Below are 12,361 nucleotides of genomic sequence, written 5' to 3'. Positions count from 1 at the left end.
TACTTGTGGCAACTACCGCCCGTGACGCGCCGTGCCAATGTGCGCCTCCCGCGATCTTTCTGGTGGCTACTACAACCCCTTCCCTGCCTCGCCTAACCTCGTGACTTCACCTAGCTGCCCTATCCTGTCCCCACCGAGTGCCTGCATGCTGGCATAAGCTGTCGCCAACACTTCGGTCGGCAATGATGTAGCAAGAAGATCGGTAGTAGGTGTGGACCAAGTGCGTCTATCAGGAGAGAGGTCTAAGACAGACACGCCACCAACACCCTCTCAACTGCAAGTATTTAGATCACCGCTGCTGACCAGAGGTCCTCAGTCTCAGTCACTAGCTCACTCACTGCCACACTAACTCACACTCTAGTTCAGCATCTGTCATTCATCGCATAGCGTAACTTGTATTTCAGCAGCAGTGAGGCTAACATGGACTATTAGTGAAGAGCTTGTACCAGAACACATGGACCCTTGAAGTTAAATAGCTTCCTGTTTAAGTAAGTACAGAACCCTGTTAATATATGTGTCTAGTTGTGTTGTAGGAAGACAATACTGGCCATCAAACAACATCCTCTCCCTCGATTCCTATGGCACAACACTCTGCAGTGGCAATGAGGACACTACAGTGGCGACAAGGATAAACAGCCTGTATGCTCCCACAAGCAGCACTTTACCATCTCCCACCCCTACCCTGCTATCCCTCACCCTCCCCGCTCCACCCAGATTGCTTCTCCCATTATGTGCAGTTGTTTGCCATTCGGCTTCAGTGGCCAGAGACACTGGTCAGGTGTGTGAATTGTGCTCGTGTGAATATGTATGGTTGTCTATTTTAGAAGAAGGCCTTTTGGCTAAAAGCTCGTATGTTTAGTAGTCTTTTAGTTGGGCCTGTCTGCGACTCAACATCCCCTCTATATAGCACATAGTAATCTATCCTTTACATAATATTATCGTTATACCATCCTGCATTTTCCATTGTTCATTCTCAGTAGAAGTCATTTATGTCAGTGAATTACTCATCTGGACCCATGTTGTTACTTGAATGATTCCCCATTCGTGTCTGCTCAACTTACATACTTTCCTTACCATACCTGCAATGCCGTCAGGTGGCACTCAGTCTCATAGTGGGCAGTGGTCTTAATGTTTTGGCACTACAGTGTAGGTCTTTCAGACAAATATCAGACATGTCCTGTGGGATCAAGCTCAGTGAGTTCTCCTTTTAGTATGTGTACATCAAAGCACCTGCTGCACAGGTTACTGTGTAGTGCAAGGGGAATAATACAACTGTTGACACAATGAACAAATTTTCACAGTTACATTGCAGTGTTCTGATTAACCACATGTGTAAATATGGCTTACATAAAAACTATGAGCCACAGCCAAAAACAAAGAGGAACAATAATAAAATACTGTTATCGGATTTAATTATTTTATTAGCATCTCCCTGATGAACTAAAATAAAAAGACTTGCACACACTACCTTTAAACTTGCCTAATTACAGAAGCAAAATAACATAAGCTTATTCTTGAAACACAAAAGTGAAAACCATTGCAGTAAGTATATCCAGCAGTACAATCAGGTACTTACAATGGTGGAGGAGGTGGCTGTGAGTTCCAGCCAAGCCGTGGACCAGCAGTAGCACGCACACCTCCCCTCCGAAACTCTCCATCTGTCATCAAAGATGGAATTGGAAGGTCCTCTAGATTGCCTGATCCACTACGTTTCATCCTGTAAAATATTTAGTAGTAAGCAGTTTCATGAATATATTGCAAATAATAAAATAAAGCAGATGTCAGCTTGTGTTACTTTTGTTACTGCCTGATTTGTAATGGAAAATGTTGGTCCTCACTCCACTTCTTTGCCCTGAACATGTTAAAAATATTATGGTTTCACTTATTCCAACTTTTGAGTTTGAATTTTTATTGCACTATCCAAGGAAAAATGCTTTTTAATGTATTTACACGGAAACTTCTGTGTGTGTGTGTGTGTGTGTGTGTGTGTGTGTGTGTGTGTGTGTTTTGGGGCTTATGGGCGCTCAACATCGAGGTCATCAGCACCACGGAAACTTCTAGGTGGGTGCAGGCAGAACGTGTGTTGCCTTTCTGTATTGACAGCATGCAAGTACAGTGTTGTTCAGCGTGTAGTTGGAGAACAATAGTGGAGCATAGCAATTGGAAAGTGGTAGGAAAAGATAAGAACTTGTGCAAATGGAACATCAAAACATACCCTGCATACAGTGGAATTATATTGTGTTAGTAGTGGAGGTGACAGTTTGAGACATAATATCACTGGTGTCACATTGTATGCAAGTACAGAAAAGGATGAGTCAAGTTTGTTACAAGTTCTAACAATAAGTCACATCACAAAGCAGTTAAGTAAAATTCATTAGTCACATTTACCAACAAAACAGAAATATTGGAAGTACTGTTAAATTTGGTAATGGAAATCAATTCAGTGACATTCTATTTATCCCACTATTAACAAAATCTAGTGAATATAAAAAGGCTATCACAATGAGCTTGCAAACACTGTATATCTGGCTGTATCATGTGAGACTGTTCCAACTCTGCAATGAATAGTTAATTACTATGTTACAATGCACATCCTACTCTCAATTATTTAGATACAGTGATCACCACGTAAGCAGATAAGTGATATGAGCTTACACCAGGTGTGCAGTAAAACTTTTCACTATCTATATACTTGTCAAACATTTTTTGTTACATTTGTCATTGCATGTAGGGTCTCATAATATGAACAGTACAGCAGCAGAAAACAGTTTTAATCCTCCTCCCCAATATCATGCAGGTGTTTAAGAGTTACTACGGAAAAGGACTGGTGAGGTTTAGGAAACGGGGAGACTTACAGAACAGTCACCCAGAACTGTGAGTCAAGGAACATATAGCAGGTGGGATGAGAAGGGAAGACTGATTGTTGGGGACTGCACATGATGAGATTTGAAAACCCGAGAGCTTAAAGGTTGAAGATAAGGTAATAAGAAAGACAGAGATACTGACAAAATGTCATGCAAGAGTGGAAAGCTAAGTGCATAATCTATGGTAAAGGTGGGGAAAAATAGACAGGTCACAAAATAGCAGATATAGAAAACAAATTGGGAGTAAAGAAAGGGATAGTTACTGAGAAGAAATGCTGAGACCAAGGAAAATCACATAAATTAAGGCCAAGTGGGTGGCAAGAACCAGTAACATACTGTATTGTCAGTTTCCACCTGATAAGTTCTCAGAGGCTGGTGTCAGGAAGAAGAATTTAGATGGCACGTAAGGTGAAACAGGCACTGAGACCACGACTGCTATGCTGCAGACAGAGGTGTACACATTCTGCTTTTAACCCTCCATGCTTGCCAATCAGGTAAGCTGCCCACACACTATTAGCAGAATGAGCAAGCTTCTCCACTCCCATCCAAGCCAAGCTGTGCGCAACCCGTGCAGGCTACAGGAATCTTGCTTGCCTGCCTGCCTGCCTGTCTTCCCACTGTGCTACACTACATGCCCATTTGTGCTGTGTGCTTTCACTGTAGTGTTATGAATATGGTTTGAATGTTTTTTACCTGAGTATCAACCAATGGAAACTCCAGGAAGGAATGTCAACAATGTAGGAAAAGACAGTTGCTACTTACTGTAAAGAAGACACATCAAGTTGCAGACAGGCACAATTGTGTGTATGAATGGTTTGTGTCTCTCTTTTGCTGATGAAGGCTGTGGTCAAAAGCTTATTTAAGTGTCTTTTAATTGTGCCTGTCTGCAACTTGACATGTCTTCTATACAGTAAGTAGCAATCTTTTCCTACACTGTTGATCTTTTAGCTGAGTATCACAAGACGAAGCCCAATATACTACGTGTATTCAATTTCAGTCATTGCAGTCCAGAAAATTGTGTATTTTATTTATCCCTTTTTTTCCTTTTCAGTGTGTTTTGGGGTTAATAAATAATTAATAAAGTAAATAAATTACTTTGATGGAAATGGTTTTCTCAACAACTTCACCCTCTTTCGACTAGTACTAGCTATTCTCAATTCAAACTATTATCAGGTCACCTCTATTACATTTTCTGTAATAGGCTGAATTGTCTCTGAAAGTCAAGAGCCTTTACCAACTAAAGTAAGATAACCTTAATGTGTTTCAGCCAAATATGAACACAGTTATAACAATTTTAAATGCCTTCTTATAGGATAGGATGCGTATTGCAGGTTCGCTGAATTCATTCTAAGTGGCCACAATAGTTCATTCTAATTCCCCAAATGCATTTTAGCAAACATGAAACTCATTTCACATATTATGTTAATCTAAAAAGCACACGTTTGAAGGAAGAAGCTTCTCTTTCACACTAAGCTCTCTTCATGCTACGTTGTGTACCACCAGAATGTACTTTTTAATATCCACAACCCATATTTTTCTTCCATTTCAATCCATGATAGCCCTAAATTTAGAAAGCCTATGTGCTGGTAAATGTCCTCAATTCCTTAGCATATATTTCCAAAAACTTGTCAGCCACTTAGTCTTTGCCTGTTTCAAAATATTTATGGAGTGTGGAAACTGATGGTCAAATTTACAAACATGTCGTAACATACTCGAGGTTCTCGAATGAGTGTTTAGTAATGTTTTACACAATTTGTATAACAAGACACCTACCAATTTATTTGAAGCTTTACCTATGACATACCTGGGCTCTGTTTCATGGCTGGTATACATTCCCCAATTCTTGATTTCTCCACAATCTCCTTTAAGTTTGGTACATTCATTTTGCTGCTCCAACCGTTATGATAAATGAGCTGCAGTGGAACTACCTATGCAAATGTGTACCTGGCTATTCTGTAGTCATGTTTCTTCCCATATACTCTCTGTCTATGCCCACTTATCCTAACTGATAACTTGGTGGTAGACATACCAAGACAAAGGCCGAACAGTGTTTATAACAGCTGGTACACAACATCTATCATTTCACAGGTGGCTCTCCCTTTGATAGTATATATTTTTCCAGTTGTTATCCTATCTGTTACGTCTCCCTGACCCAGGGTTCTGGGTGACTTTTGCGAACTGTACCCATTTCCTAAACATCACCAGTCCTTTCCCTTCATCCTCCTTCCTTTCCCTTAAACCCTTCTGCCAGAAGGAGAAGCCACTGGTTCTGAAAACTTGCAAATGTCAATATCTCTCTCTGTATTTTCTCCTGCTGCAACTTGGCGAGTGAATTTTTTATCCCTCCAATTACATTATATGTCATTAATGAGTACCTCGATTAACAGAAATCAACTGCCATGGACAACAGTGTGTTGATGACAGATGTTGCTGCAGACTGTAATGGATTGTAACAGCAGAGATGAGCCACAGTACAACAAATCACTCATCAACTCATTGGTGAACAATAACAAGTGGTTAACGTCCAAATAACACAGAACCACCTTCTAGCTATAGGATACCACTGAAAATGTGTAGATTTGCTCACAACATGCAGAGATTACCCCATACACACAAAAACATGCATTAGATACTCAAAATATGGGTAAGGAAAAAAAATTACCACCTCCAGAGTTGGACGGTTCATGTTATTGCCTTCAATGCAAAAGAACATGGGTTTGATTCTTGGTGCCTCCTCATATTTTCCTGAGATAAGGTAGTCTGGAACTAGGTCCACCCAGCCTCATGAGGCCAAGTAAGGAGCTGCATCAATAAAGAAGCAGTGGCGTCATCTGGATTCATCTACTAGCAATAATAGATGGAGGGATTGGCAACATGCTGATCACGTTCCACTATCATAGATCATTGTTCGTTGTGCCTTGTAGGCAGCAGTCGGCCAGTTCGAACAGGCCTCAGGCCTGATTCTTGAGTGGTGTTCATAATAAATATGGATAAATGTCACCTGGACTGATGAGGTGCAATACCAACTGGTAGAAACCAATAGCAAAACACAAGAATTACAGAAGTGAAAGCGAAAGCATTCCTTTTGCCAAAAACGTTCTGTCCAAGCAGGTGATGGTATCCTCAAGGTGAGTGAGTGTTTACAACGAATAGAATTGATATCAGCAAATGATTCAGAGCTACTCTTCAACTGAAAAACTGCACAGGTGATCTGTAGTTTGAGCAAGGCAATTCACCACTCCCAAAGTGGGTTACAATGACTTTAAGTACATTCCTACAACATGTAGATATTCATCTGTTCCCCTGTTCAAGTGAGGTGTGAATGCTCTTTAAAAGGGAGTGCTATATGTTACTAAATTAGGTTGCCTCCAATTCAATTCCTCGTGAGTGTGTTACTACCCTCCAACAACTGTGAATTATGCTCATCATGTTCTTTCTTTTTTCTTATCTTTCTTCTTTTTCTGATGAAGGAATTTTTAAACACTCCAGAAGCTATGACTGGAACACTTTCTCAGTTACTGTTGAATCTGAATATCAGGCACTACATTTTACTGCAGCATTTAATTGTTTTTCTGCGCACTATGTTTTCCTCCTAAATTACAGATTTGCAAGTTTTTCTTTCAGTCTTCAGCTTTGTTAGAAACAGTATCTACTGGACATCAATAAATAAATAACTTGTTTTGGCGAAAATGTTGTAAGAACAAGATGGAAAAACGAAAAACAGAAATTTCTAGCATTTAGGAACAGGGCAAACATACCTGCCAAATATCTTTTTAATTCCTTTGTTTCTGGTTGCCTGGAGTGGACTTTGTTGTGGTGACAAGCTTGAGCCTACATCTTCCTCTTCCTCCTCTTCTTCTACATGTGAATCCTCAATCACAACCCTCTCAGCATCAGCTAGAAACAAGATGTGTAACAGAACAAAGTTAATTTTTTTATATGGAAGTAATATATTTAGTTAATCTACACAGGTAATTTATTTAAATCTAAATTATGCATGCACCATGTCATCATGCTCTGGAATATGCGGGGCATGCGGGGTTATTACGGAGCATGACAATACCCGGAGCATGACAATACCCAAGAATGACACAAGTCCAAGATGAACATCATGTACCATATAATCAAAACAGTGTACAGGATGGCAAACACCACAGAAGTGTCTTTTCTTTGTTTCTCACCCAAGCAAGAAATCTCTCAAAAAGTTGAAAGTATTTTGCCTATGTACACATACACTTCAGCCATGAAAACATATTTGCAGTCAATGACAGAAAATAAGTGGTTAACAACTGTAGGTTTCTTGGCCTTCAGAACTGTGTTTCAGTTAGTGCATGTGCAAATGACAATTGTACATAATCTAACAAAGAAAATAATCAATTTTTGACAATACGATGTAATTGGATAGGTAAAGAATCTACTCACCAAGCGGCAGCAGGAGAACACAGAATAAAAAGAGGTTTTACTTGTGCAAGCTTTCAGAGCCAGTGGCTTCTTCTCCTGGCAGAAGGGTTGAAAGGGACAGAAAAGCAGTGAAGGGAAAGGAACAGGAGAAGTTTAGGAAAAGGGGTTAAGTTTGGAAAGGTCATCCAGAACCCAGGGTCAGAGGATACTTACCTGAAGGGATGAGAAGGAAAGACTGATTGTTGGGGACACTATCAGTCTTTCCTTCTCATCCAATCCAGTAAGTCTCCCCTGACCCAGGTCTGTGTGAGACTTTTCCAAACTCAACCCCTTTTCCTAAACTTCTCCAGTTCATTCCCCTTCACCCCTCTTATTTCCCCTTTAGCCCTTCTGCCAGAAGAAGGAGCCACTGGCTCCGAAAGCTTGCATAAGTAAAACCTTTTTTTTATGTGTGTGTTCTCCTGTAGCTGCTTGGTGAGTAAATTATACATAATCTGGTGATTTATACATTAATAGCCATATCTTTTCATTTAAGAAGCTTCTCAATTTCCTCTGCAAGTTCAAGAGGACCAATTTTTTTACATCTGTTCATGGGAAAAATTCTCACAGAGCTGCAAGTTTCCCATCAAGAACGCTAACCATTGCATTATTATTCCACTATGTGGATTACTGTAGCTTTGTTAATGTGTATGACCATCTAGAATCATGACTTATTTATTTATTTATTTACATGTCAAGTTCCGTAGGACCAAATTGAGGAGCAAATCTCCAAGGTCATGGAACGTGTCAGTACATGAACTTACATAATAAAAGTAATAACAGATAAAAATAGTTGCAGCTTTTTCCTGCGACTGCGACACATAATTATAAATAAATACTGAGATCGAAAATTAAACTTCAAGTCTTAAGCTTTTCTTAACACAACTAATGCCATGTCCAATATTTACATCCTTTTTGTTACAATCATCATTGCACATTGACTGCAGCATCCCGGAGTATACTTGACATGGCAAAACTTTTTGCTGAACAATAAATTTCTATATGGGCAGAGGGGATGGGAGCAACACAGGAGGATGTTGGTAATGCTACACAGATGACAATGTGTAAGAGCATACAGGTGACAAAAGTTAAACATATGACTTCACACATGCTACATATGAGCAATAGGTTCATAGCCTTGTCATCGATGATTGCTAACTTTTTTGCTCTGTCTCAAAAATTCGTCTCTTTGTGCACTCAGTATATAGCACACTCATTTCACTTTGACAATTGAATAAGGTCCATTTTTATATAACCTTGATACAAACACGTCTATTGTGGAGCTCTTTCTGTGTTGACCATGACCAGTATTCAGTGTTAGGTATAGATTATCAAATTAGAATGAAACTTTTTGGCAAGTTAAAACTGTGTTCCAAACAGGAACTCAAACCTTGGCACTGCCTTATGTGGACAGGTGCTCTACTGACCAAGCTATCAAGGTACACCTCTGAACCCTCCCTCACAGCTTTACTTCCATCAGTATATCCTCTCCTGGTGGAAATAAAGCAGTTACGGCGAGTTGTGAGTCATGCTTGGATAGCTCTGTCAGTAGAACACCTGTCCACGAAAGACAAAATTCTTGTTTCAAATCCAAGTCTGCCACACAGTTTTAACATTCCACGAAGCTTCAAATCGGCGCAGTCTCTGCAGCATAATGAAAATTCATTCTGAAAATATTGTTGCTAAGTACACTGGTGTCCAAAATTAAAGCAACAAATGGAACTTTTGCAAAGTTGTGTTTATTTTGCCACAAAACAGCATAAACTGGTGACAGTAATGAAGAAACAATGTGAAGAATACAGAATGTACACAATGTAAGATGCATAATCGTAGACAAACATGTTCTTAGTTTTTTCAAGTTAACGGATTTGCGCACACATTCTGACAATTGGTTAATGTTCTCAGTATGGGATGTGACCAACTATGACAGCAATACAGGCCTGACGACGAAGGGGTATGCTTTGAATGATGTCATCCACCTCACGTTGAGGCAATAGCAACCATTCTTCCTGCAGAGATGCCCGCAAGTCTTGGAGAGGGGTTGGTGATGCTGTTATGATGCAACCCATCTCTCTACTGCATCCTAGACACGCTCTATGGGATTCAAATAGGTAGAGTGCACAAGCCACACCATGCATGCAATATCTTCCATTTCCAAGAAAACATCAACCACCCGTGCTGTATGCGGTCAAGCATTATTGTCTATCAATATGAAGTTTGGGCCCACAGCACCTCGCAACCACCACACATGAGGTCCCAAGATCTCATCACAACACCTGACAGCAGTTAAGCCTCGCCAATTCACCCGTACAATTTCATGAAGAGATGTTCCACTGGTCAACACAATCTCTGTCTACACCATTAGGAATCCTCTTCGATACTGGTGTCTTTCCACAATGTTTGGGTCCCGAAATCATGTTCCCTCCTGGTCCAAATTCTTTGAGAGTCACTCTCCAGACAACATTGGGACTCTTCTGCAAAAAGAACACTGGCCCATTGTTCAAATGTCCACATGGCATGTTGAAGACTACCTCTAGACATTCGCTTCTGTGAAGAAACGTCAGAGGTACACACAGAGCAAATCCCAGACAATAAAGGCCACTCTGCCAAAGCCTTCTGTACACCGTTTGTCTCCATACAAAACATCCTGTGGAAGCTGCCAAGTCACATGCCAGTAGCCTTGTAGTACTAAGGCGGTACCATCAAGCCCTTACAGCCAAATAATGGTCATCTCTTCCTGATGTCACGTGTGATCAGCCCTGCCCTGCTCTTTGTGATACAGTTTTTGTCTCTATAAACTGTCACCGAATCCGAGAAACAACAAAATGATCCACATTAAGCCATTGAGCCACATCAGTTTGCGACTGTCCTGCTTCCATTCTTTCTATGGCCCTCCACAACAGGAAATTTGGTAGGCATCTTCTCCATGTCATACTGCACTGTGGTTGTGACTGTGTACACAGCGATTGTGGATGTGGAAATACCCAGCAAATACTACCCTGTTTGAGAGGTACCCTGATGCCATCGTTGGCATCGTCGTCCGTTGACCAGAATGCCGTCTTCCATGCAGAACACAATTGTACAGACATCTGTCCACAGTTGTATGATAATATCATGAATTAAACACAGGACAGGGAATCAGATTTTTGTTGCTTTAATGTTGGACACCAGTGTAACAACTATGCACTGATTTTCCTTACACTCAGAAGTGCAGACAGGAATTCTGTACTTTTTAATGAACAAGTGCAGCTCTAAATCCTACAAAGTTAAGAAGATATTCTTAGTTAAAAAAGTGTGCATTTTGATATTTTACTTACAATCAAAAATTTTTATATGCTTCTTAGTTGTTTCTGCCCCCCCCCCCCCCCAAAAAAAATAAATAAATAAATAAATAAATATAACTGTCAACAGGGAATTTGAGTTGTTAGAGTGGCCCCATGAACAACTCACAAAATACCTATAGAATACTAATATTAAAGAGCTTTTTAAGTGAAAGGTGATGAATTTGTGAAAGAATGCACTGCGGACATGTACAGTTCTTGTTAGCTAGCTGTCTGACTCTCCTGTGGAAAAACCAACAGCTTCTGTACATGAGAAGTTTGCACCATATTGACCAGGCCCAGATCCTTGGAAGGCAGCAGGGAGGAGAGGGGAGAGGGGGGAAAACTGTGGTATCTGTTCCATGCAGCATGGTCTATCGATTATTCATATGATTTTGAAATGCGTCCCTGCAGGTTTATGAACATTTTTGAACACATTCTAAGTTAATTTCTGAATGAATCTAAGATGATTTTTGAATATGTGCATAGTGTACATGATGTCTCTGTCAGAGCAACCCCCAATGCATCAACAAATAAAAAACTTCCCCATACACAAAAGGGGACACGGCTATATGAGCTGAGCCAAATAAACCCAAACGGGTGAATGCCAATCACTGTTTATAATGTGATTGATTTTGGGTGTGAATAATCAGCATTGTTATAATTATTAGCAAGATCCACAAATTCAGACTACCAGTGTGGAAATAAACAACTAACACAAATAACAGGTAAGAAAGATTACATATTACCTTCTCGGTGTATTCACGAAAATGAAATTTTTGCCAGATTGCTGCACTACTAAGGGCCAGTTGTATGTTCCCCAGTTAGCAAAAGGTCTGATTTCAGAATAGCAAAGAATGTGTGTTGTATGAACACTTAATAACACCTAACCAAAGAATAAACACAGGACAACTGAACTGGTGATTCTGGCAGGTTTAGTGAAGTTAACTGGAGAATAAGTTTTGATAATAGCAGGAATAGTTACAGGATTAGTGATGACAAGATTGTTTGTTAGAATGAGGAAGGAAAATGGGGACATAACACAAATTATAAGAAAGAATATGATGATTCCAAATTTACATAAAAATTTTGTACTACTACTACTACTACTACTACTATTCGATCTCATGCTTGAAAAACTGGATTGTATAAACGAAATGTGAAACTATTTCCTAACATAAGACTTTTTGCTTGTAGTAGGCATAATAGGCATTTGATATTGGTACTTTGTCAATTATATTCTGTCGTGTTATTTATGTAAATGAGGTAGATAAAAATGACCATTTGTGTGAAAACAGTCTCACTTATTTAGTGTATGTTACAACTGCTGCAATATTAGAAAGGCCTGTTTTGTTTTATCTAGCAGACAGGGACAAAATAGACGTAATCAAATCAAGAAACCACACCAGTCTTGGGTACTACTCATATTAACAATTTTTTCAGTATCAGACAACAACATTTTGATTTTTCATGTAGCAAAATGTTGAACAAACTTTTGATGAGGTATTAAATTCTTTTGCAAATAGGAAAGCACGGCGGTGTAAATCTGTAACAAGATTTCAGAGAAAAAAAAAATGCCAGGATAAGGATTAAAGAAATGTGTATTGTCTTGCTAGTCTCTTGCCTTGACTGGTCTTACATTTCCTATATTTAATTTTATGACAAGCAAAAGAGAAAGTTATTAGCTAATAGGCAGTAAAGAGTGCAAATTTTCTGAAGAGTTCCTATTCCCCAGTC

The 12,361-nt window shown here is 39.6% G+C and overlaps 1 protein-coding gene across 10 annotated transcripts in view; it reads right to left on the bottom strand.

Moving 5' to 3' along the window:
* The window catches only part of LOC126252757 (liprin-beta-1), a 1,040,988-nt gene that overhangs the window by 65,661 nt on the left and 962,966 nt on the right, over positions 1–12,361 (bottom strand). For all 10 annotated transcript variants that reach the window (XM_049953679.1, XM_049953678.1, XM_049953677.1 and 7 more), the window contains 2 exons: positions 6,623–6,761; positions 1,577–1,717 (listed from right to left, as the gene is read on the bottom strand). In XM_049953679.1, the coding sequence (XP_049809636.1) occupies positions 1,577–1,717; positions 6,623–6,761 (280 nt within the window). The remainder of the gene's footprint in view (positions 1–1,576; positions 1,718–6,622; positions 6,762–12,361) is intronic.

This window comes from Schistocerca nitens, chromosome 4 (genome assembly GCF_023898315.1).
Source record: "Schistocerca nitens isolate TAMUIC-IGC-003100 chromosome 4, iqSchNite1.1, whole genome shotgun sequence".
In the NCBI taxonomy this organism is placed as follows: Eukaryota; Metazoa; Arthropoda; class Insecta; order Orthoptera; family Acrididae; genus Schistocerca; species Schistocerca nitens.
The sequence above is the reverse complement of the archived record's forward strand: the minus strand, read 5'-3'. Positions and strand labels throughout refer to the sequence as shown.